General features: G+C 48.4%; 3 protein-coding genes across 5 annotated transcripts in view; all 3 read left to right on the top strand.

The window, feature by feature from the left end:
- Nucleotides 1-5,217, top strand: part of LOC144146124 (uncharacterized) — a 45,213-nt gene extending 39,996 nt beyond the window's left edge. For both annotated transcript variants that reach the window (XM_077678076.1, XM_077678074.1), the window contains exons 17-18: nt 429-677; nt 1,615-5,217. In XM_077678076.1, the coding sequence (XP_077534202.1) occupies nt 429-677; nt 1,615-1,853 (488 nt within the window). In that variant the 3' untranslated portion in view covers nt 1,854-5,217. The remainder of the gene's footprint in view (nt 1-428; nt 678-1,614) is intronic.
- A 567-nt stretch (nt 5,218-5,784) lies between these two features.
- Nucleotides 5,785-6,928, top strand: LOC144146122 (D-dopachrome decarboxylase-like). The gene is made up of 3 exons (XM_077678073.1): nt 5,785-6,020; nt 6,115-6,287; nt 6,768-6,928. Exons 1-3 carry the CDS (start codon nt 5,913-5,915, stop codon nt 6,811-6,813), a joined length of 327 nt encoding a protein of 108 aa, XP_077534199.1. The 5' UTR covers nt 5,785-5,912; the 3' UTR covers nt 6,814-6,928.
- Nucleotides 6,929-7,520: 592 nt separating this feature from the next.
- Nucleotides 7,521-20,778, top strand: part of LOC144146118 (uncharacterized) — a 123,332-nt gene continuing 110,074 nt past the window's right edge. The window contains exon 1 of one of the 2 annotated variants that reach the window (XM_077678069.1): nt 7,521-7,537. The gene's annotated coding sequence lies outside the window, so the exon portion shown is untranslated. Of the gene's footprint in view, nt 7,538-7,717; nt 7,882-20,778 lie in introns of those variants that run through there. The other variant, XM_077678070.1, reaches the window with a different exon arrangement.

Below are 20,778 nucleotides of genomic sequence, written 5' to 3'. Positions count from 1 at the left end.
ACCCAGGAGAATGCTTCGGTTTCACACGCTGCTGGCATATCGTAAAAGGAGTTGCAAGCAGAATGCAAGAGCAAAAATAAATATCCTGCGAGTTTTTCTTGCACGGTTTGTGTTTTTCTTCGCAGCACCAGAAATCGGCAAAAATAGTTTCAGACCAGGACGGCCGGAAAGTGAATAAAATTTTCAGACCTCAAAGGGTTAAATAGCACGGGAGCAAAAGCTGGGCCTTGCGGAACACCTTTTATAGCATTTACCGCAGTTCCATTGGGATGAATGCCTATTATGCAGTCGCCTTCGATACTTCCCACTTGCACATCTGATAGTGGTACAGGACACCAACACATGCAAATTTAAACGTGGTAGTACCTTCTGAAGAAGAGCCACAAAGAACTTAACCCTTCTCTTGCCTTCTTCCCCCTCGTGTGCAGTGGGTGCGGCGGCGGGGCTGAAGGGTGTGGCTGCTGCAGCAGGGGCAGCCAACCCGCGTGGGGGTCCCTCTATGGAGATGCTGCAGCAGGCCCTGGCCCAGGGGCTGCACCCACTGGCTTTCCAGCAGCTCCTCCTGGGGGGTGCAGCCGCCCCTCCCGGAGTGGGGGCCACCGCAGCTCCCTTCGGGGCACCCCTCCACCCGGCCCAGGCAGGACACCCCTTCGCACCCACGGCCTCGGGACCCCGTGGTGAGTGCGGGGGCGAAGTGGGGATGGTTTGCGCTGTTCTGCTTAGGTGCAGTGGCCTGTATCGTGCACGCACACTCTCAACAAATGGGGCAGTGGGGGCTTGGTGCTTGTAAGTGCTGCAAGAGGTGCTGCAATGATCGCTGATGAAAGTTAAGCAATTTAATTGTACCCGAGGTTTTTGTATATTCTCAAACAAACTTGTGCAGCTAGTGCTGTGCCATAACATGGCCCAACCTGATCACGATTGCATTGAAGTGCTGATGCAATGTTGTTAGGCCTAAACCAAAGTGAAACTATGCAGTCGCACCAACTGGGTAGCTCCCCCTTATGAAGTAGTGCTTATGGTTGAGCAGAATTCTCCCCAAAAGATTGGAAAGGCCTGGGCCTAATGGACACTGCATAGCATGTAAGCTTGAGGCCCAACTGATGATGTGGGAGGTTCCTGATGTAGTACTGAAGACTTTGTCACTGTGGACTTGCCATACGTAGCAATTGTATGACAAGGCGGGGCCTGCTCATCATTACGGTTGTCTTGGCTGCATATCTTTGCGAAGCAGTCATCGCAAACGCACAACAGCCTGAAAGAGCACTGCGTGTCTTTGAAGTTTGACATTGCGTGTGTACTGTCAAATCCAATGGTTAGTCAAAGGTATCGCAGCATACCCCATGGTTGCTCGCAGGTTAAAATCCATATAATTGAGCAGTGCATGTCCCATCAGATTTAACACCATGTTTTGCAGGTGACCGGATTTTGGGAAAGCATTGCTGCAGGCATTGACACTTCGTAAAGAAAAATTACGACAGTGGGGACACGTTTGCTTTGCTAAATAAATTTCCCGCGCATTCGGGTTGAATATGTTTGATTGCGTGTAGTGCCCATGTGACGAGAGGCTTGGCTAGCGGCAGTTCCTTACTGACCTTTGCCTACCCCACACAGACGCCAAGGGCGGCCCTGGAGGCCTGATGCCCGGCGGACTGGGCGGCCGCGCAGGGGGCGTGGTGCCCCCCGGAGCCATGCCGGGCGGCCCTGCCGGCATGGCCCCCGCCAACCTGGCCAAGTGGTTTGGCAGCGACGTTCTCTACCAGCCCACCCTGCCGCCGGTGCCCCACCAGAAGGCTCTGCTCGTCGAGGAGGTCGAGCGCCAGCAGCAGCAGGCCACCGCGGTCAAGAACTGACCGCCCGCTCCCTTTTCTGCGCTCTACCTGCCCCCACTCACCCCCCACCCCCGGCCGCCATCTTTACACTGTGCCGGGCCGGCCAAGTAGCCTGTTCAGCGCACACGCTGTGTGCCCGTCGTGGCAGACGACACTCTTCTGCCGACTCCCTGGGGGCGTGCGCTTCACTTCTCCTTCGGGGCTCCCCTTCTGTGGACACTGAGCCTTCCGGCGAGGCATTTATGCTGGGCAGGTTGGACTGCACTGGGACGCTTCTGCTGCGGTGCGCGTGGAGTGGAAAAGGAGGGCCGGGAATCTTCTTCCCGCCGTTGCTTGTTTGCAGGCTGCGACGAGGTTGTACACGGAGATGGTTTGTCAGCGACGCGTCTTTCGCGCCTTGGTGCGACACACACGAGCAGTGAGGAGGTGCTGTGACTAATGTTGTAGTAGACGTGCTCTGCGCACTGTGAGGAGCTTAATTTTGTAGCAGCCCCCAGCGTCCGGGGACACTTGAGCCTGGTGTTTTATTTAAAGGTTCTCTGTCCCCGCATCTTCCCTCATCGCTTAACACTTCTGGAGCAGCGGACAAGGCCGGTGCCGTCGGGGGAGAATGGAATGCATTGGCTCAAGGAGCACACACAAAAGGACCCCCGTGCGCTTCGCACTTTGGTTTTTTTTTTTTTTTTTTCCTTCCCTTTCACTTTTGGTGTGACTTGAACACTGTTTCCTGTGTCCAGGCTGTTGTCACATCTGGGATCCTGCGGGCAACATTTGTACACTTTGTTCTGTAATTTAACATACTTTTTTCCTTTTCGGTTGCTTTCTTGGGTTTTTTTTTCCCCTTGTACAAGCTTCTTTTCTGTAGTCCGCGCAGCTGAAGTACAAAGTGAAAACAAAGAGGCTGCACAATTTTTATTGATTTTTTTCGGACTATTCCCTCCGTTCTGGCTTCTGTGGAGATTTCTCTAGTAGTACTAGTAGCAGCAGTGCTATTGTGTTGTTGCGGTACTTGTGGCGATGTAATTGTGACGAATGTGTGCCTGTTTTGGCTGCGCAGGTTTGTGCAGTTTTTTTTTTAGCTTTTGCACACGCCATTCTGTTCTTGTGTATTTCGTTTCGTACAGCAGTAGAGGCTAGGCACGCTCTGTGGTTTGTGTTCTTGCATTGTAAGTGTTCAAAGTGCAGCGTTTCTTATTATTGCGTTTTTTTTTTTTTTTTTTTTTTTTTTCGTAAAGGCGCACATTATTTCCCTCTGACGTTCTACCTTGTTTGTTCTTCGTGTAAGCTTTGTTCGCCGTCGGCCAATTTTTGTCTATAAATTGGTGCTCGGTCTTATTTCTGCGTGCACCCTGTGTTCTCAGAGATGGCTAACATTGCTAGTGTGTTTATCTATCTTTGTACATATATGTGTGATCGACAGTGGTCTTTTTTTTTTTTTTTTTAACATTTACAGTTTGCCTTTTTTTTTTTTAATGTAATCAAGGCTGCTGCTCTATCGAGCAGTCACAACTTGAGTCTCAGTGACGCAGGCTTGTTCACAGGGTGACTAAAGGCAGTAGTGTTGTTTCTGAACGGAGCGAGAGCCAATCTCTGCCGTGTCATCACTTGACATTGATTGGTGACAATCTTGCCTTGAGTGTGGGTTGGCAACACTGTTTGTAGCGTTTTTTGGAGCCTCCGTGATTCGCGCTACGTTGCTGGTGTGGTTTGAGCGGAAGGTTACAGCAGCCTCTTTCGTAGCAGCCGTGGCGATAAGCGCAGGCTGACGTACTGTCTTTAGTTTTCTGTCCAAGCTGTTGTGCGCTCTTGTGCGTTGAGTCGCATTTAGGTCTCCGTGTTTGAGCTTTCGTGTATACCACCTTGTGGTCGGTTGGTCCTGCTGAAGCGTCGCGGCATGTTTTTCGCTGCTACGTCGCCAGTTTGCATGTGTAGCTGGCAGTTTGACCCCCCCCCCCCGAAGTGAGGTCCCTCTACCACCTTGAAATTGGAAACCAACTTCTTTTGTACAACGTTGTTGCTTTGGTTTATTGACGTCGAGCATGCAGTTAGTTCTTCGTTCCTTCTCTTTCCGTATATACATATTTTTTTTTTGCCTGTGACCACGATGGAATGTGTTCAAGTCTTATTTCTGGTGTCCTGTTTGTCCTTTGTGAGATTGTCACATTTGCTGCTTGGTTTATTACCAACTGAAGACTGAAAAGAGTTCGAAAAAAAAAAAAGCAATTTTTCTCTCGAAGTGAATGAGCAAAACTCTAAATCGAGGAAAAAAAAAAGTAACAGAAAGTCTGTGATAGTCTTTTTCGGCTCTTTGTTTTTGGTTTGTCTTGGTTGCGTGCCGCGTTTGTTTCTCCTTTGTTTTGTCACCTGGTGGTAATTGTCGTGTGTGCCCGGATGTTGCGCTCTCTCTGGTCATTGTTTTGTCTGTCGTCACTTCGTCGTGTCTTGTCGTGTGTGAAAACCAATGCGGGTCTCTCAAGCGATACATTCTTGTGTTGTTAAAGTGTGCCCCCCTCCCCCGTCCTCCTTTCTAGCGGTAGTAGTTTCTGGCGTCTTGTTTGCATGAGTTCAATTTGGTGCTCAGTAGTCGTGGATACGGTAGCCTACCTGTCACTTGTATGTGTGTGTGTGCTTAGTGTGTGCTGTAAATAGCGTTGCCTTCCGTCGTTTGTTTGTGCAGTCACGTAAACTCTACGTGGAGGGGAAAAGAATTGTGCATCCAAGCAGTTTTTGTACATAAGTAGACGAGTGAAGCACTTCAACGTCCCTTGCCCTCCTCTGTCCTGTCGCAAAGTATGAAGAGCTCTTTAGCAAAGTGTTTCGCCGTCTAAATGCACTCGAGGTGAAGAAGTCCTGTTAACTTCGTTTTGAAGGCCCGTAGTTGTGACATGTCATGCTTTGTTCTTGTCTGTGGTACCGGTACACTGGTGGATTCAGTCGGTCGATTGTTGTTTGGTGCCAACGTGGTGCCGAAAAGTGTTTTTTCTGTACATAGCGCGACTGCGTCCTGTCTGTGTGTGTGCGTGTTTCTGTGCGATTGAGTAACAGTGAAAAACAAAGTGTTGCGTTGTAACTCGAGTCGAGTTTAAAAAAAAAGTATATAACAAAGTGAAGTGGTTCTGTCATCCTCAGATTGGTTTTCCTTTCTTTTTTTTATGTATATTGTAGCTGTAGAATCCTGTAGGAGCCATAGTCCCTAAAAAAAAGCTAATGTAAGCATGGAACAGTACGTAGCCAATTCCTGTGGCATGAAGTGTGAACAAAAACATGATGGCAGTGCAACAGAGCTGTGGCAGATTTGGTGGTCAGGCTTTTGATTCGCGGTAAACTCTGGTCCTTGATTTTTTTTTGTTTTCCCTCTGAAATAAATTGTGCCTTTTTATTGAAATGACTGTGTTCTCATTGATTGCATGAACATTGAAGCACTAACAAGTTCTCATTGGTCGCATCATTTCCTCCAGACTCTTGGTAAGATTCCACCTGTGAAAATAAGTGATTGAAGAAGAGTGATTGGTTCCTATTCCTTGGTGTCAAGTAGTGTAATGGTAAAACTTCATAGTTTACATTGCAGCAACATCACGGGTCAATTGTCTGAAATCCCATGAATGCACAGCCTCTTAATTTTGGACTTGTGCGGGGAGCAAGCTGTCTGCTCGTTTACGTCGCAGAGAGGGGAAAAAAAATAAGAATGCACATATAAAATACGTTAATTGCATACGTGCCCGCCAACCGGAAGTATTCGGTTAATATTCAGTTAATTCAGTTAATAAACGTGATATTGAAACTTCAGAGCACGGGTGGGGAACGTCGAAGCGCAGCTACGTGATTTGCGCGCTCGGTGAAACTGCTCCCCGTCCAGATGAAATGTGGCGCGGAAAGGGGGGCGCGGTCGTGCGCAATGGACAATGCGCCGTAATTAGATATCAGGCCCCGTCATCGCCGTCTGGCATCAATGGTGTTGCCGTTTCGCCAGCGCTTATCGGCGTCGACCGCGCGCAGATAGCGATAGTGCATGCGCGTTACGCCTGTTCTGTGGTTACGCGTGACACTGAAAAGGAGGATAGGCGCTCTGTGAACGTCGCGATGCCGCTGTGCACGCTAAAAACGAACCTGATCGCTAGCAAAATCCCCGGTGGATTTCACGCCAAGTTTGCTCAGTATGTTGCCTCTCTACTGAAGAAGGATATCGAGGTGAGTTGGTGCAGCTTACGCGTTTCCAGAAGACCTGCCGGCGACACTTGGCAGGCGAGTGTACCCTTCCAAATTCGTGATCGGTTGTTCGCAGAAAGTGACAGTTATCGTGGAACCCGGTTTGGAGATATCGCGAGCTGGTACGACCGACCCGAACTGCCTGTGCACCATCCACTCCATCAACGTGTTCTCCCCGGAGAAAAACAAGGACTACGGGAGCAAGCTTCGGGAGTTTATCTCGGAGAACTTGGCGATGCCGCCGAAAAGGTGCGTGAATAGGGAACATACTACTGGCCACGAGCTGTTGCGGCGGCGCAAACGGTTGTTTCACAGGCCCTGCACCTCGAACACAACTCGTGAACCACTCGACGTGTTCGAGTTCTACCTGTAGCGCGGGTTTCATGGTTGAAACATCTAGCTAATTCACAAAACTTAACTGTTGCTGGAAAAGAATATCAGCAGTGTCAAGGGCCACGGCCGCTGCAAGGTCATTCGTTTACTCATGCATTGCATGCGCCTCATGCGTTTCCGACCTTGCCACACCATTTCCTGTTGGGACAATAATATTGTTTTAAGCAACATTTCAGCACTTTGCCGGTGAGATTTGGCGAACGTTTTTAGAATTAGGTCTAGAATTAGGTTTAGATTTAGAATCTAAAAACGTTGGATTTGGCCAAATAATGCTCTTAGAAACTAGTTTCGGTTTCGTTTTATGCGGCCTAATGTTGTTCTTGTATTCATTTCCAGGATTGTCGTCACGCTACACGATTTGAGCCCCGACGACCTTGTCTAAACGGCTTTCTACACTACAATACCTCCGTTCCTCGGCATGGCCCCAACTAAGCCACCTTAACCCAACGTTCCGGAATTTTCGGATGTGCAATAAAGATTTATGTCAGTTACAGTAACTTGATTGTGCGTGACATTTGATGCTAGCTCGTTGTCGAATTGCATCATATTGAAAGGGCTTGTCGAGAATTCAAAAGCATCGGCTAACGCGAAGCTGGCACGTGCTTTTGCGGTCGTGCGTCGATTAAACGAGCGAAACGCACGACGCACGTCCGTTCAGCCTTGAGCCATGTATGCCGCGCCCAAATCGGTAGCTTCGGTGACCGTGACAGTCGTGAACTTCGTGACCAGACCAAGCGTTGTCTTGCGTGCTTCGCGCACATGGTGCGTGTTTTTAAATAGGAAGACCAACAAAACAGGACCATTGTTTCGCGTAACAGCAATGTGGTCGGCGTTGGACGTACGCACTTCCATGTGCGTCGCCCAACATCTCCGTTCGCTTTTGTCGATGCTGGCTCGCTGAAACAGGATATTATGATATTATGGCTACACAGTGAACAGCAACTTCGGTTTGGCTGTGTGTGTGTGTGTGCGCGTGTGTTTTTTTTTGTTTGTTTATGCTTCGCCGTAAAAACGCAGGAATTTGCCGTCGAGTGAGTGTTGAAATTCGGCTGTCGCAACACCCTCGCAGACCGGTTTCGGTTACAGCTTTGGTGCACTTGACAAGGGTAAGTCGCCCGAGTTTTTAGGTGTTTTTTAAAATGAAAACCCAACTTTATAATATAAAAACCTGTTTTGTGGTCTTTTACATCTTTTTTCAACGTAACAATTGATTCACGTTTTTATTATGTGCTAGCGAGTTTTGGTGAATTTTTGCACACGGCTCAGCAACACTGTGCCCTATCAACAGCAAAAACGTATTAAAACAAGGAGTTCGCGGATGCTGGCAAGCTGGTTGAGTGTCGCGAAAAAATAGCTCGAAGTTTGTTTTTCGCGTTTTTGTTTAGTTGTGCAATACTGGAGCGGCAACGCAGACGTCCGACTATGACAGTGGCATCTCGGTCTTCGTAAAGTGAGTGCACATTCAATTTTCTTCCCCCGGAAAATGGCCCGGGTGTCTCACTCACCCCCGTCTGTCCTGCAAACTGTTTCCTTCGCGCCTTTCGAAGCGTCAATGTCAATGGTGTTTTGAAATATCGGTGCTCTTCTGGTAACCTAGAAGAAGGTACGGGTCTGCTGGCAATGCTGCCGCATCGGCTACGCTTTGCGCCTTTCCGTGTTTACAATCCTCGCGAAATGTCTTGTCGGGGGATGCCGAGCTCTGACAACTGATCGGTGACTTTCGCTGGATACCACAGCTCGCGCGTGTTTGTGTTGGTTCACTTGTTAGATTCGTAGACTGCATCACGAGGGCGGCTTGCGAGTTCGACGGCTGGGTCGCAGGATGATGTCTGCTGCCGCCGCTGTAAAAACACCACCATTGATCCGTCGGGACACATCGATTCGACCAGACGGCGAGCGTCGTCTAGCTCGCTGCTTATGTTTCGCCCCACTTATTTTCTCGGCCGGGAAAGCGGAGGTCTTGGTCGTCCGCCAAGGCGTAGGTGGGCTGGTCATGCGGATGCACTCCAGCCTTGCGGGGAAGCGCGGGAACACCTGCGCGTATAAGGGCGGTTCCTCGTCGGACCAGCTGGTTTTCATACTAAACCCCTTGTGTATTATCTGTCTTAACTGTCAATGCAACTAACCGTTTGGACAAAAAACGCAATTTCCTGTTCTTTTACTTGCTTCGGAATACAACCTTTCATCCTGACGTTTTATGGTGTGGACCACTTTTTGCGGTGGATAACGTAATTCTATCTAAATTTCAATTCGATAGACCCTACGCAGTTCTACGGCGCCTTTCTTATATTTATTCCTCTTGAATGAGTACTGTGCTGAACAAATACTCCTGTGGGTAGCGCGGAAAGGTGTATCCCTTCCCCTTCCACTGCTTCATTAGGAAGTTATGAGCTTGAGGACTATGATTCCCCGCGTAAAGATGGGCGAGGTGCTCATTAACCCAGGGCTCCCACGTTTCCAAATCAGAATCAGCTATATTTGTGTAGTGTAGAGATGAAGCAAAGCATATGACGGCTATAGTTGCGTAACAGGGTTTTGCCGCCCTCTCCTCCAGTTCACCACCCACCAACTGAGCCATTTGAAATGGCCACCTGAGGAACTAAACACTGCCACCATGCGAGAGTAATGACAGCAGCCCGGGCCTCCCACCATCTGGTTACGTAAAAATAAGCCTGAGCAGGTGGCATTGAAATCTCAGATGGCCAGCTGCATGAAAACCTTGGAGGCAATGCTTGTGCTTATCGCTTTTTTAATTTTATGAGCTTCCACCCCACCATGCAGCGGCACCACAATACCCGGTATTCCACCAGAGTTCAATTTGGACAACGAAAATATGTAATTCTTCAATTTAACATCTTGTCCCCTCCCCCCCCTGCCACTTTGCTCTCAAAATGTCCAACCTTTAAAAATTTGAGGAAAACACTGGAGCATGGGTGTAATGGCAGTGGATCATTCACACTCCCAGGATAGCCTCACAGCCACGTTGGTTTTCTGCGACATTAACCCATCCTTTTCTTCTTATTTTTTATCATAGGAGGTTCAAAGCAAAAGCATTTTTTAAATTCCTATAGGGCCATAGAGTCGATATTTGTAGGGGCAGTGAGAAGCCTGAAATTGTACCGTATGTACGGCGGCTGTCAAAAGTAATTGGAACATGGTCTCGTAAACTTACAGGAATTTCTTCTTCCAGAAACCACCTGGCTGCATTGGTGTGTGTTTAAAGGAGGCCTACCTTCTTGAAAAAGCTTCCTGTAAACTTGTAATGGCTGTATAAAACCAGTAAGACAAATACTTTATGTTCACAAATCCTTGTTCCAAATACTTATGATGGCACCTGTACATAAAGTTTTGCAGTAACATTGGAAAAGTTGCCAATCAGCATAGTGTTCCACTGGTTTTTATTTGTGGTGCTGAACAAGCTTGGACAGCTTTGCCCCGCACAATGAAGGTGGCAAACAAAAAAAAGACTATGCTCATAGAAGCATGCCATGCAGTATCTGCGGTTAAAAAAAGGCGTGTACGACATACCATTGTCATGCAGAAAGTCGCATATAGGGTAGAAGGACCTGCTAACGGAGCATGCTGCACGAAATTTAATCAAAGTTGATGGAGCCCATCTTCCGTCCCTCTGCCAAAAATGCAAGTGAGCCGATTTTTTGCCAAGTTGAAATTCTGGGCAGAAGCTGAAACCAAACAGCCTGTGTACTTTGGCAGGCGTACCACATAAAAAAAAAAAAAAAAAACTGTCAGTGTCCCGTCCATCTCCCTTTATGCCCTTATGAATGTGAAATAAGATGGTTTCATACCGCCCGTCCGTAACCTGGTAAGTGGTCTCGTTGAGTGGCCTGCGCACAGCTCATCTGCGCATCCTATCCCATGTGTGTCATTGCACCTTACTCCAATAATCCATTTGTTAGTAGCACTTGTCCTGTCATCTTTCCTGTGTCCATATTTTTTAGCGCTTAAACCATGTCGACAAGTGGGACTCGTCAGATGAACTGTAGTGTTGGAATATGACATTCATTGTGTGGTGCCAGATTTGATTGATACCTCTTACCACCGAGTGGGGCTATAATTGTCGCAGTGCATTTTCATTGTTACTTGTCTCCTCCTGTTCCTTCATGATGCTCCGAAATGTACGATGTAATGCCGGTAGTGTTTGTGTGCATTTACACAGGTGAACCCAAATAATCATCGGCCTATCTAGGTCCAGTGTAAAAAGAAGCCCTCTCCCGTATTCTCTGCCCCCTAATTTTCTGAATCCACCCCCAAATTGAGTCAATGGCCTTCCTGTACTTCTAGTCCGGTCTCTGGGTAGACATTCGGTTACCCCACGCAGTCCACCACTTGTTAGTTCCCTACTGGGATGTCTTCCACCGGAGTTTGCTGCCTAACACAAGACGGTCATTGGTTATCTCAAAGCATTACTCCTGTTATCACCCTTTCCACGGCTCATTGGCTGGGCCTAAATTTTCTCCCAAGTTGCTTAGTAAGTCCTGAAGTTTCTGCCCAGTAAGTCACCACTGGTAGTAAACTTTGGTTGTATGCCTTTTTTTTTTTTTTAGTGCCAGAGGTATCCCACTGTTCAATGCGTGGAATTCTTTCCTCCATGGTTCAATGTAACCTTTAGTGCAGTAATTTTATGCCTGGTTTTCTTCTAGTAATTCGAATCAGCACCTGCAACTTGCCCGAGATAGTTATATTCCTCCACTTCTATTATTCCATTCCCTAGGTTGAGGAGGTGCTCCCGCATGTCTATTTATTACTTGCGACTACTCTCATTCATCTTTAACCTAACCTTGTGACCAAGCTTTCTGTGTGCAGGCCTTAAAGGGACAGACAACCGATTTTGGTCGAGTATATACTCTCTATCCCAAATGAAAGAGCATCACTTAAAGCCCCTTGACGAGAAACGGTTTTGCTGATAACACCCTATAACTTTTTAAATCGAAATTTTTAGATCTACGAGCCGTATGTGTCCCTCCCAAAAATAATGCTGGCAACCATGACATAGAGTAGCTCGGCAACATACTTTTGTCTGTATGCGAAATGAAAAACAATGTTTAAAAACTTGTCCCCAGCGAGAAAAGTTTGAATCGCAGACTTTCCTGTTTCTTTGTGTGTTTTTAATGTAACGGTCTATTTTGTACGAATGCGCCGTCTGTTGGGATAGACGATAGGTAGAATCTGGCTTCACGTTGTGGAGGTGGGAAGTTCGATTCTCCCCGGGCGCGACGTTCTCTCTCTCTCTCTCTCTCTCTCTCTCTCTCTCTCTTTTCTTTTTTTTTTTTTTTTTACGCTGCCGTTGGCATATTTGGAAACTGAAATCAAATATTTTGCCAGAACAAATGCCCCTGACTCGGGCAGAATCGTCAAAGCTCCTTCGCTGGGTCTGTTTACTGAATGCTGCCGTTGATTCTGGGCATGGAGGCTCAGTTAGCCACAGAGAGAGCAACCCAGCGACTGCGGGCGGCGTGTCTTTAAAATTTTCAAAATAATGTTTAGAAATACATATACAATTTAACCTTGTACAAATACTTGTGTTAAAAGGTTTTCAATACATAAATAAACGTTTCAGCAGTTACAGTAGTTGCTAGATTTGCAGGTCACGTGACAGGAACACACATTGTAGTGTCAAGTTTTGAAACTACGAACCGCCCCGCTTCTGATTTCAGGAAGTTTGCTGCCAAAATAAAATTATTTCCGCCAATTTGTTTAGAAATTGCTTGTGGTTACCGGGCTATATAAAATGCTGGCTTTCAATGAGCTAGAGAACATATACGTGACAAGAATCGGTTGTCCGTCCCTTTAAAGAAAATTTTGCAAATGTTCTCCCGACTCATTGAGCATGATAATGACATATGCAAATCACAAGGCTCAAATATTCTCCATTTATCCGTCATGCCTCCTGAAAGCCACTTCCAGATATGCTGTGAACTAGTTTAGAGAGGCAGTGTCTCCTCGTCTTACTCCTTTTCTGATGGGGAAGTTTTTTGTGGAGGATTATCCTGCCTGTGCATCCCTTGTGCATGTCATCTCAGACTCTTATGTTAGTCTCCTCTTTCTCTCCTGGTCTTCAATGCTTCCAGTACTGCGGTGGTGTTTATGGTCAAGTTCTTTTTTGTAGTCTATGTAAAGGGGCTTATTATACTCCACGAATTCCTCTATTGCCCTTCTGATGAGCTTGAAGGGATCAATTGGGGATTAGCCTTTCATAAATTCAGCCTGCCCACCCAGTCGGAAACCTAGGCTCTTATTTGTGCGGCTAACTATTACCCTAGTTAACAGTTCTTATACAACCAAGAGTAGGCGGATGGTTCTGTAATTTTGAAGCTGTCTGACACCACCCTTTTTGTTAGCAAATTATGTTGGCATTCCTTCATGCTAGATACCTGTAAAGTTCTGAGGCATTTTGAAAATAGTTTTGCAAGCTTTTCTTTGGGTGATACATGGTTATGCCGTCATCTCCTGAAGCTTTTTCTATATTCATACCCTTGAGTGCCTTGTCAACTTCCAGATTAGATACTAGTGCGACTTGGCAAGCTAAATCTGTAGACGCGGTGCTGTCCCGTTGCCTAATGTTGCTAGCACGCAGCTTGGTATCGAATCGTCCCACTATTTTTATCGTATCCATGTTGTGCATAATGTGACCCTGTTCGTTTCTGAGTGCCTACATTCGTCTTTGCCAACAGCTAGCCTCTGAGTTGCTCTCAAGCTTCTTCCTTTAATGTTTCCTGAATCTTCTTCTATTATAGGTACGAATGCCACTAACTTTTCTTCTGTTGATCAGTTTTGACACTGCTGCCAATTCCGGTTGATCTACCATTTCTGGTGCCGTTATATTTCTACTCTTTTGTTTCTGGGATAGTAACAGTTTTCTGTGTTCTTGTCCGCCTATAGCTACTGCTGTCACTGTGATTACCGTCGTTAAATTGTCATTTAGTATGTCCACGCTGGCTTCATTTTCTCTGTTTAACACCGCTGATTGGTTGTCGAGGGTTAGTCTAAGTTCTTTTACACTGTCACTTTGTGACTGCAAATTAGCTCTCTCTCTGTTTGCTAGTTTTATGCTTTCCCTTTCGAGATCTAGCCTTATCCTCCACCTTTGCCTAGCACCTCAACGCTGTGCGCCGTGCACAATATTTGGAGGGTCGCTTATAAAGAAGTCGATTGCATTTGTAGTGATACCACCAGGCCTTTTCCACTCCAATTTTTTTATTTCTTCGTTTGTGGGAGAATGTATTTGTTATCTTTGGGTTTTTGCAAAAACTGCAAATCATCTGTAAATCCAACGAGTGTGTCACCTCTGCTGTTATGACTGCCTCTTCCAGTCTTTCCCATTGCTTTTCTGCACACTAGCTTCTCACTTACCTTTGTGTTAGTTTCCCATCGCCATTGTGAACTGCGCTGTTCCATTTGCAGAGACTACCCTAAGTATCATCATCATCATACCTATGTGTTGGGGCTGTAGTGCCTATATTGGGGCATTTACTTTACTAACCTTAATCACTTGTTTAGCTCGATCACAATTTTGACTTTGATTAGTACTCCAAACTCTTTCACGTTCCCTACTATTCCTTTGTGGATCAAGTATCCAATCCTATGCTCCTACTTGTTTTCTTGAGGTATTCGGTAACGCGGAACGTGCTTGCCACTCAACACCGAGGCATCTTACCGTGTTCTTCTAACCTTTCTTAAACGTGTGATATCCCAGTTAATGTCTGAGAGCTGTTCTAGTAGCACAGTTAAAGCTTCCCTCTCCAGTCAGTCTGCGGGTTGAACGTTGCCGAGTTCAAATGTCCAGGGGCGGCCTGTCCGGACCCAGAGGTTGTTCACGCCCTCTGCTGCATCGCTGGCCTGACCGCCGCCGTGGTCAGGTGCTTTGCCCATGCTGGGGGCTGAAAGCCACGTTCAATTGTAGGCGGTTGCTGCCTAGCACTGCATTGAAATGGGGCCAGATCCCCCTGTGGTGAAGGAGGGCTGTTTTGTGCCCCAGAGAACCTTCCTACTATAGTTGCTCCTCTCTGGTGTAGCCTCTCAGGTATCCGGGATGTTTGTTTCCAGGCCAGGTGCAGGGGTGGAAGTCTTGCTCCGTTTGCTCCACGCTGCTCCAATCCACTTTTCTTGCTCCAAAAGGCAGAACTGCGCCGAAATGGCTCTAAAGCGGCGCCGCAAGGTGTGAGGCAACTGTGTGGTGAACATTGGTGCCATTCGCATTGAGCATAGAGCAGTACGCACTCATTCTATCAGCTGTCATTCACGGCGTGGTGCGCTCCGATAAACCCCCTAAAGGGTGCTCGTAGCTTGGAGTTGCTCGTCACGATTTCCCGGTCTCCAAATGGTGGCGCGGTTTCGTGGGACTTGGGTGTTGTTACCTTGGGGTGCGAGTGATGCGCGAACTTTCGCCCGAGATGCAACTTCACCGCCCAGCGCGCTTCGCCGTGTGTGTGTGTGTGTGTGTGTGTGTGTGTGTGTGTGTGTGTGTGTGTGTGTGTGTGTGTGTGTGTGTGTGTGTGTGTGTGTGTGTGTGTGTGTGTGTGTGAGAGAGAGAGAGAGAGAGAGAGAGAGAGAGAGAGAGGGGGGGGGGGGGAGCGAAATCTCAGGGCAGCGAAACGCTAACGGAAGTAGCTACAAATCCGGGGAGTGTACCTCCCCTGATAACCTTATGTACGTCCAGCACTCTTTTGAAATACATCTCGCTCATTTTTGCTGAATCTAATTTTGAGCAATTTCATCAAACGCAGTCTAATTTTGTCAATAAGGCTTTTTAGTTAAGCTTGGCGAATTTCTTTTTTTCTTCATACCATGGGGTGTGCAACAAACATCAACAAGCCAAATCACGCCCGAAGATATGATGTGGCTGCGTTGTAAACGAAGGCACACTCATTACGGGTCCCCATTCCTGTTATTTTATCTTTGTTTTGAATCTCGTTCTACGTATGATTCTTTCGCTTTAAGTTCGTTTATGCACAGGAAAAGAATACTCTACAGCACTAAGAAAAAAGGATAGGGTAGAGAAATAAAGCAGCCGCGTCGGCGGATTGCGTTGAAAGCGCGTCATCCCTATTTCATATTTGCCGCGCTTTCGAGGCGCTTTTTCAAAGAAAGTGCTACGAGTTGTGCCGCGCCTCCGCCAGATGGCGCCACGGGTCCCGCGACCGAGAGAAGACTCAGTGAAACATCCCCTCGCGAGGGGCACGATCAAATGCAGAGCATTTCCGGGGGCGCACGACGTTAAGTAGTTTGCGTTACGTTAATGTTGTTGCACTTGTGGCAACTGCTGACGAGAGAGCGCTCGTCAGCAGTAATTTGAATGAGTCAACGATATAAGGCGCGTTGGTAGCGTCCCAATCTGTGTCTGCTTTGTGGCGCAGTGGGTAGAGCACCATGTACATTGCGTTCCGCCCGCAGGGTCGAGGGATCGAAACCGGGCGCCGGATAGTATTTTTTTTTATATAGTAGGGAGGGGTGCGGTGCGGACTACGGACGTCAACGCGGGTGACATCATGAGTTACTGAAATGCTCTGCATTTAAAATAACATTTATTGAAAGAGCTCCCCCTTATGGGGCGGTGGTCTAAAGGTCCAAAGACTCGTTTTTCTCCGCAGCAGACACCGATCAGGCCCAAAACTCTTTCATTTACCCACAGCTTCTCTAGCTTCAAGAAAGTCGAGAAAATATGAACGCTGGTTCAGCCTATATTTTCCGATTATTTACTCGGCATTGTCGATTACTATTTTGCTTTCGCTTCTGCGAGGCCGCACGGATGCCGGCGGCCGCCTCTGCCGGAGCGACCGGTCCGCCGATCACCGTCTCCCGGCTTCGGACAAATTCCGCGCGGCGTCACTATAGCGTCGCTGGAAAGGGCAACGGTCGCGTCCGCCACGCGCCGTCGTCTGCACTTACGAACGCGCGTGCCGTTGTGTCATTCTAAATGCTGGGAGCCGCTAAGTTAACTGTCAAGGCACTCAGCGTCGTTGACTTCGGTATCAGTACACCTCTCCTCTGGAGCCGCGCAACAAAGCCGCTTTGCGCACTACACGCTCCGGAACGGCCGGGCCGTGGCCGCGCTGCCTTCTCCTAGGAGTACGTCAGGTTAGATGCGCAGCAGCAAGCTCAAAAAAGCTGCGAGAAATGCACCGATATGTTTTCATATCGGCTTGTACCCGTTGAACAATGTGCGCTTTCGTCGCTAAATTTAAAACCTTCCGTGTTTCCGTGACTACAGCTCCGAAACGCGTGGCGCGGACAAAACAAACACGCACCACGCCACATAGGTCCCCCTGCGCGAGCCAGCAGTGATAACCGCGCAAAAAAAAAAAAAAAATGCCAGAAACCGAGCGCTTCCTTTTGGTTTTCCCTCCACCCTTACTGGCTTTCGCAACCCAACCACTCCCCGCATTCATCATCATCGCATCCACCTCTTCGCGAGAAACGCACTTCCAGGGGCACTTTCGGCGCGGCGTTCGGTATATCGAACGTGCCCGTGATCGAGAGTTTGATACACGCGTACAACAGTGCTATATATTTTGCATGGGATTTCCAGGGTGATGTTCGGACTGTTCGATATAGAAAATATTTCGTTATATGCGTGTTCGACAGTAGTTGCATTTCTTCACATTCTTCAAAGAGCTAAAAGCCTGTCTGTGTTCTCCTTTTTAAATTTTTTTTCAGTCGTAAATCGCATTGAGAGGAGTGTTGATAGGAGGGAAGCAGCGGGAACTTGAACGAAAACATAAACAAGAAATACTAGACGCGCCCCTGTCGACATACGCAGGCACATGTCTGCAGGGGCGACGTGTGCCTGCCCCCTGCAACAATGCCGTAAGGCGAATGTAGGTACCTTAATAGGTAAACAAATAAGGCCGCGACGTCTGCATCGCAGCCGCGCGGCGATCACGCGAGGAGCTCAGCAACGCCCATCGAGACAGACGGAGAGAGCATGGAAGCAGGCAGCAAGACTGCCGAATGAGAAAGGGCTCCAGCGAGACGAAAGGCTATTTTAAGCCAGCGAACTGACGTCGTTGCATATGGAAATTGAAACGAGTCCTGAAATACCCTAACTTTCCACCCAAACCGAAACAAACGAAGCCTCTTTCGGTCCCGAACGAAATAAATAACGTTCTGTTGTTTTTGTTCCGTTCCGGCCAAAGACAGTTTGTGTTTGTTTTTATTCTCCTGTTTTCACACGACAGTATTTAATGCCCAAGTACGCCAAGATCTCACTGACGTCACTTCCCTGATGGATATGACGTCAGTGAGATCTTGGTGTACTTGGGCGTCATATCCATCACGGAAGTGACGTCGCTAGAAAAAGTGCCATTCACGTGGCGGCACCCGGATTCGAGCCCACGATCTCTCTCGCCTCTCGCCACAACGGGTGGTACGAGGCGCTCTGCCAGCTGCGCTATGAACAGAGACGGGAGCAGCTCTACGAACGCGCCTTTTGTCCTTCCCTATGACTCATTCAGATGGTGCTGCCGTCTAGGAGAGGCGAAGCGAAGTAGCGCATCGTGACTCTAATGAGCGCCGACAGTTGGCGCCTCGATGCCAGCGCCTTCGTGTACGGGGGACGCGCGTGAATTGAGGCACCCTCCACTGTCGTGTTGTCCCATGACCGTTATGTGTTTCAAGCTGCTGTTTTTGTGCATGTCATTTTTGGTTTTGTTGCACAGGAATAATCGTTTCTTTTTTTCTTCTTTCTTTTTTTTTTCTTGCGTGTCGGCGTCACTTCGTTTGGCGGGGTCAGGCTCGCGAACCCTTCGCACATGAGGGAGGTTCCTTCGACATTCAACTACTCCTGTTTCACCTTTCACTTTCTTGTTTTACCGGCTCCTATGAAAAAGGGATCAACCGCAATTTTTTGTTCTGTTCCGGCACACTGGGTGGGCATAGCTGCCAGCTTCATTGCTTCTACGCGGTAGGGGTGGTAACACTCACTTTATCCGCAGGGGTGGCTTCGAAGACTCCAAATTACGCTGTGGTGAGGTTTGTTAACTAGGAGAAGTTTTGAAACTCGTCTCAATAAATTTAATGCGACTAGTAACGCTGGGGCGGGAGAAGGGGAAGGTGCTACTTGGTTGGTTATTCTTGGATGTATCGTTTTTTTCCTTAGTTATAAATTATTTTATCCACCACTCCAGGGTCAACGGGCGCATGTTGAGCTCGGCGTGGTTTACGTTCTTGGTCAGCTAGACGAGCCTGGTGCTGGTGAGCATCGATATCGTGCAGAGTACTTGGCCCGTCCATTGCGAGACGATGCGCTATACAGACACGAAGAGATACAGGCTAACCTCCTCTCCGAACCGTCGCCTTCTGCATCCTGTAGTTATCCGCGCCTATAGCTAGCGTGTGTGAGTACTGACATGGCTTAACATCACTGGCAGCGTTTATTGCACGTGCAATCAAATGTACTGCATACAGAGATAGTAAGAGAGCGAGTGAACATTTCACAACCCATGTCCAGGTCCGCGCTCCATGAAGTTGAGATCAAACGATCTCCCCCTCCCTGATGGTCAGCAGGTGGTCAAAAAGAGTTGTCCACAACGAGGTTGGCTTGCGCAAGTGGACAATCCAACTTGCCTCCCAGTTGGAGATGTGGTGGGGCCACGGAGCAAGAATTATTGAGGAGGCGAAACAGGGCTTGCTTCGGCGGTGCGATAAAGTCACGGCGCCGGGCACAGCACCGAAGCGCCCTCTGTCGCAAGGCGCCAAAGGGAAAAAGCTCGCCGGTTCAAAGTCAGTCAGTGCGTAGCCGGCTTCCACCGTGGGCAGACGGCGCCGACGAATCCCTCGCGCGACTGGACTTTCATTGGAGTCTGTTTGCGGCGGAAGAAATAAATCATCGAGTTTCAAACATTTTTCGTGGGACGAAGGGGCTTTGATTTTTTTAGAACGCGAAACCTACAATAAAAAAAATAAGATACTCTATGCCATTAGTTCATATTTAGGCTGTCCTAACTTCGCCGCCCTGCCTGTGCAACATGGAAAGCACGGCTAATCTGAGAAGCCGCCAGCCAGAGGCGAGGGCGGCGAGAGTGAACCACTCGTGGCGGGAAGGCGGCGTCGGCAGACGTCGTCTGCTCCGCGATTCCTTCTAATGCTTCGTTTTAAGCGCGGTACGGCTTGTAACTAGGACAGTATTTATTAATAACTGTTACCAAAATGACCAGCACTTCTATTTATTTATTATGCAGAACGAAATCTGACAATTTTACGAATATATTCGATGTTATTACAATTTTTGTGCGTCGCGTCCGTAGAAGAACATATAAACAGTGGCAACGTGCTTGACGCGCCATCTGTTGTGCTGCTCCGCAAGCTGCATTTCCTCCTCGCCAGACAGTGACATTAAGTGACAGACAGTGACAGTGACATTAGCGCTGTCCCAGCCCAGCAGATTCCCCTCCTCAAATACTTCTTTCTCCGTGGGTGGGGCTAACCGTAGAGCACTTTAACGATCAAGGTGGTTCTGCTCACCGTGGGGGTGCGCTTTTTTGCTCAGCCACCGCGGTACGGACGGGGCTGGCGGCGGGACGTCCGCGCAGAGCGCGTTCCGCAGTTCCCAGAGGATATATCTCCGACTTCCCGCCACAGTTCAAATCAGTGCAACCCGTCGTGGACGGGATGGACTGGAGACGGTCCATTGGGCGCGACGGCGTTCTTGCGCGAACTGCGTCCTCGAGGGAAAGCCAACCATAAGGGGCGCATTGCGTAAGTGTCCGTGTCGGAAAGATGCTCCAAAGGGGTTGGCGGCAATGTAGCGGTTTCTACGGCAGCTACCACGCTCTCCACTGGCACATCTAGCAGCTGCTGTGCATTTAATGGTATGGTCACTGATCCATCCAATTCTGGTAGTGTGGAGGGTAGAGGGGCAGTGGCGAAGCGAAGAAGCTCGGTAGCAGAGGACGCAGCACCACACACCGACGCCCTCGTGTGTTCGTTTAGTAACGCTTTTGCTTCCTCCAGTGTCATTCTTTCCCCCTGTGGCCGTGACTGAGAGGCTTCACACGCGGCAGATGCGATTTTGCTTAGGTGAATTTCGCAGTGGACGCTACGTTTTTGACGTTGACAATTGGTCCGCTGAGCATGTCTAACTCCTTTTGACGATCTGCAGTGGGCTGTTCAAGAAAAGCGACAATAGGCGTTGGGGCCAGGGAATTACATTTCCGTCGCCCCGCCTGGCAGGTAGAACCGCAGGGCCCCAACGCGTTCGTTCCCTTCGTACGTGTGCACCTCACGGCACGACGAGGGCGATCGCCACCCTCTCGACACTGCTCGTAAGAGACATTGCCGACTCATCTGCCTCCACTCTCAAAAGAGTCAGTGACTAGAATACGGTTCAGTA

Source organism: Haemaphysalis longicornis, unplaced genomic scaffold (assembly GCF_048455015.1).
Source record: "Haemaphysalis longicornis isolate Haplotype H1 unplaced genomic scaffold, Haemaphysalis longicornis Haplotype H1 scaffold_7, whole genome shotgun sequence".
Lineage (NCBI taxonomy): Eukaryota > Metazoa > Arthropoda > Arachnida > Ixodida > Ixodidae > Haemaphysalis > Haemaphysalis longicornis.
Note: the sequence above shows the minus strand (reverse complement) of the source record. Positions and strands in the feature narration are given on the sequence as shown.

Excerpts from the sequence above, each read along its gene's own strand:
- LOC144146122 (XM_077678073.1), top strand. The coding sequence starts at position 5,913 with ATGCCGCTGTGCACGCTAAAAACGAACCTGATCGCTAGCAAAATCCCC. Across the intron at positions 6,021-6,114 it reads TACTGAAGAAGGATATCGAG|AAAGTGACAGTTATCGTGGA; the intron begins GTGAGTTGGTGC and ends GGTTGTTCGCAG. Across the intron at positions 6,288-6,767 it reads TTGGCGATGCCGCCGAAAAG|GATTGTCGTCACGCTACACG; the intron begins GTGCGTGAATAG and ends ATTCATTTCCAG.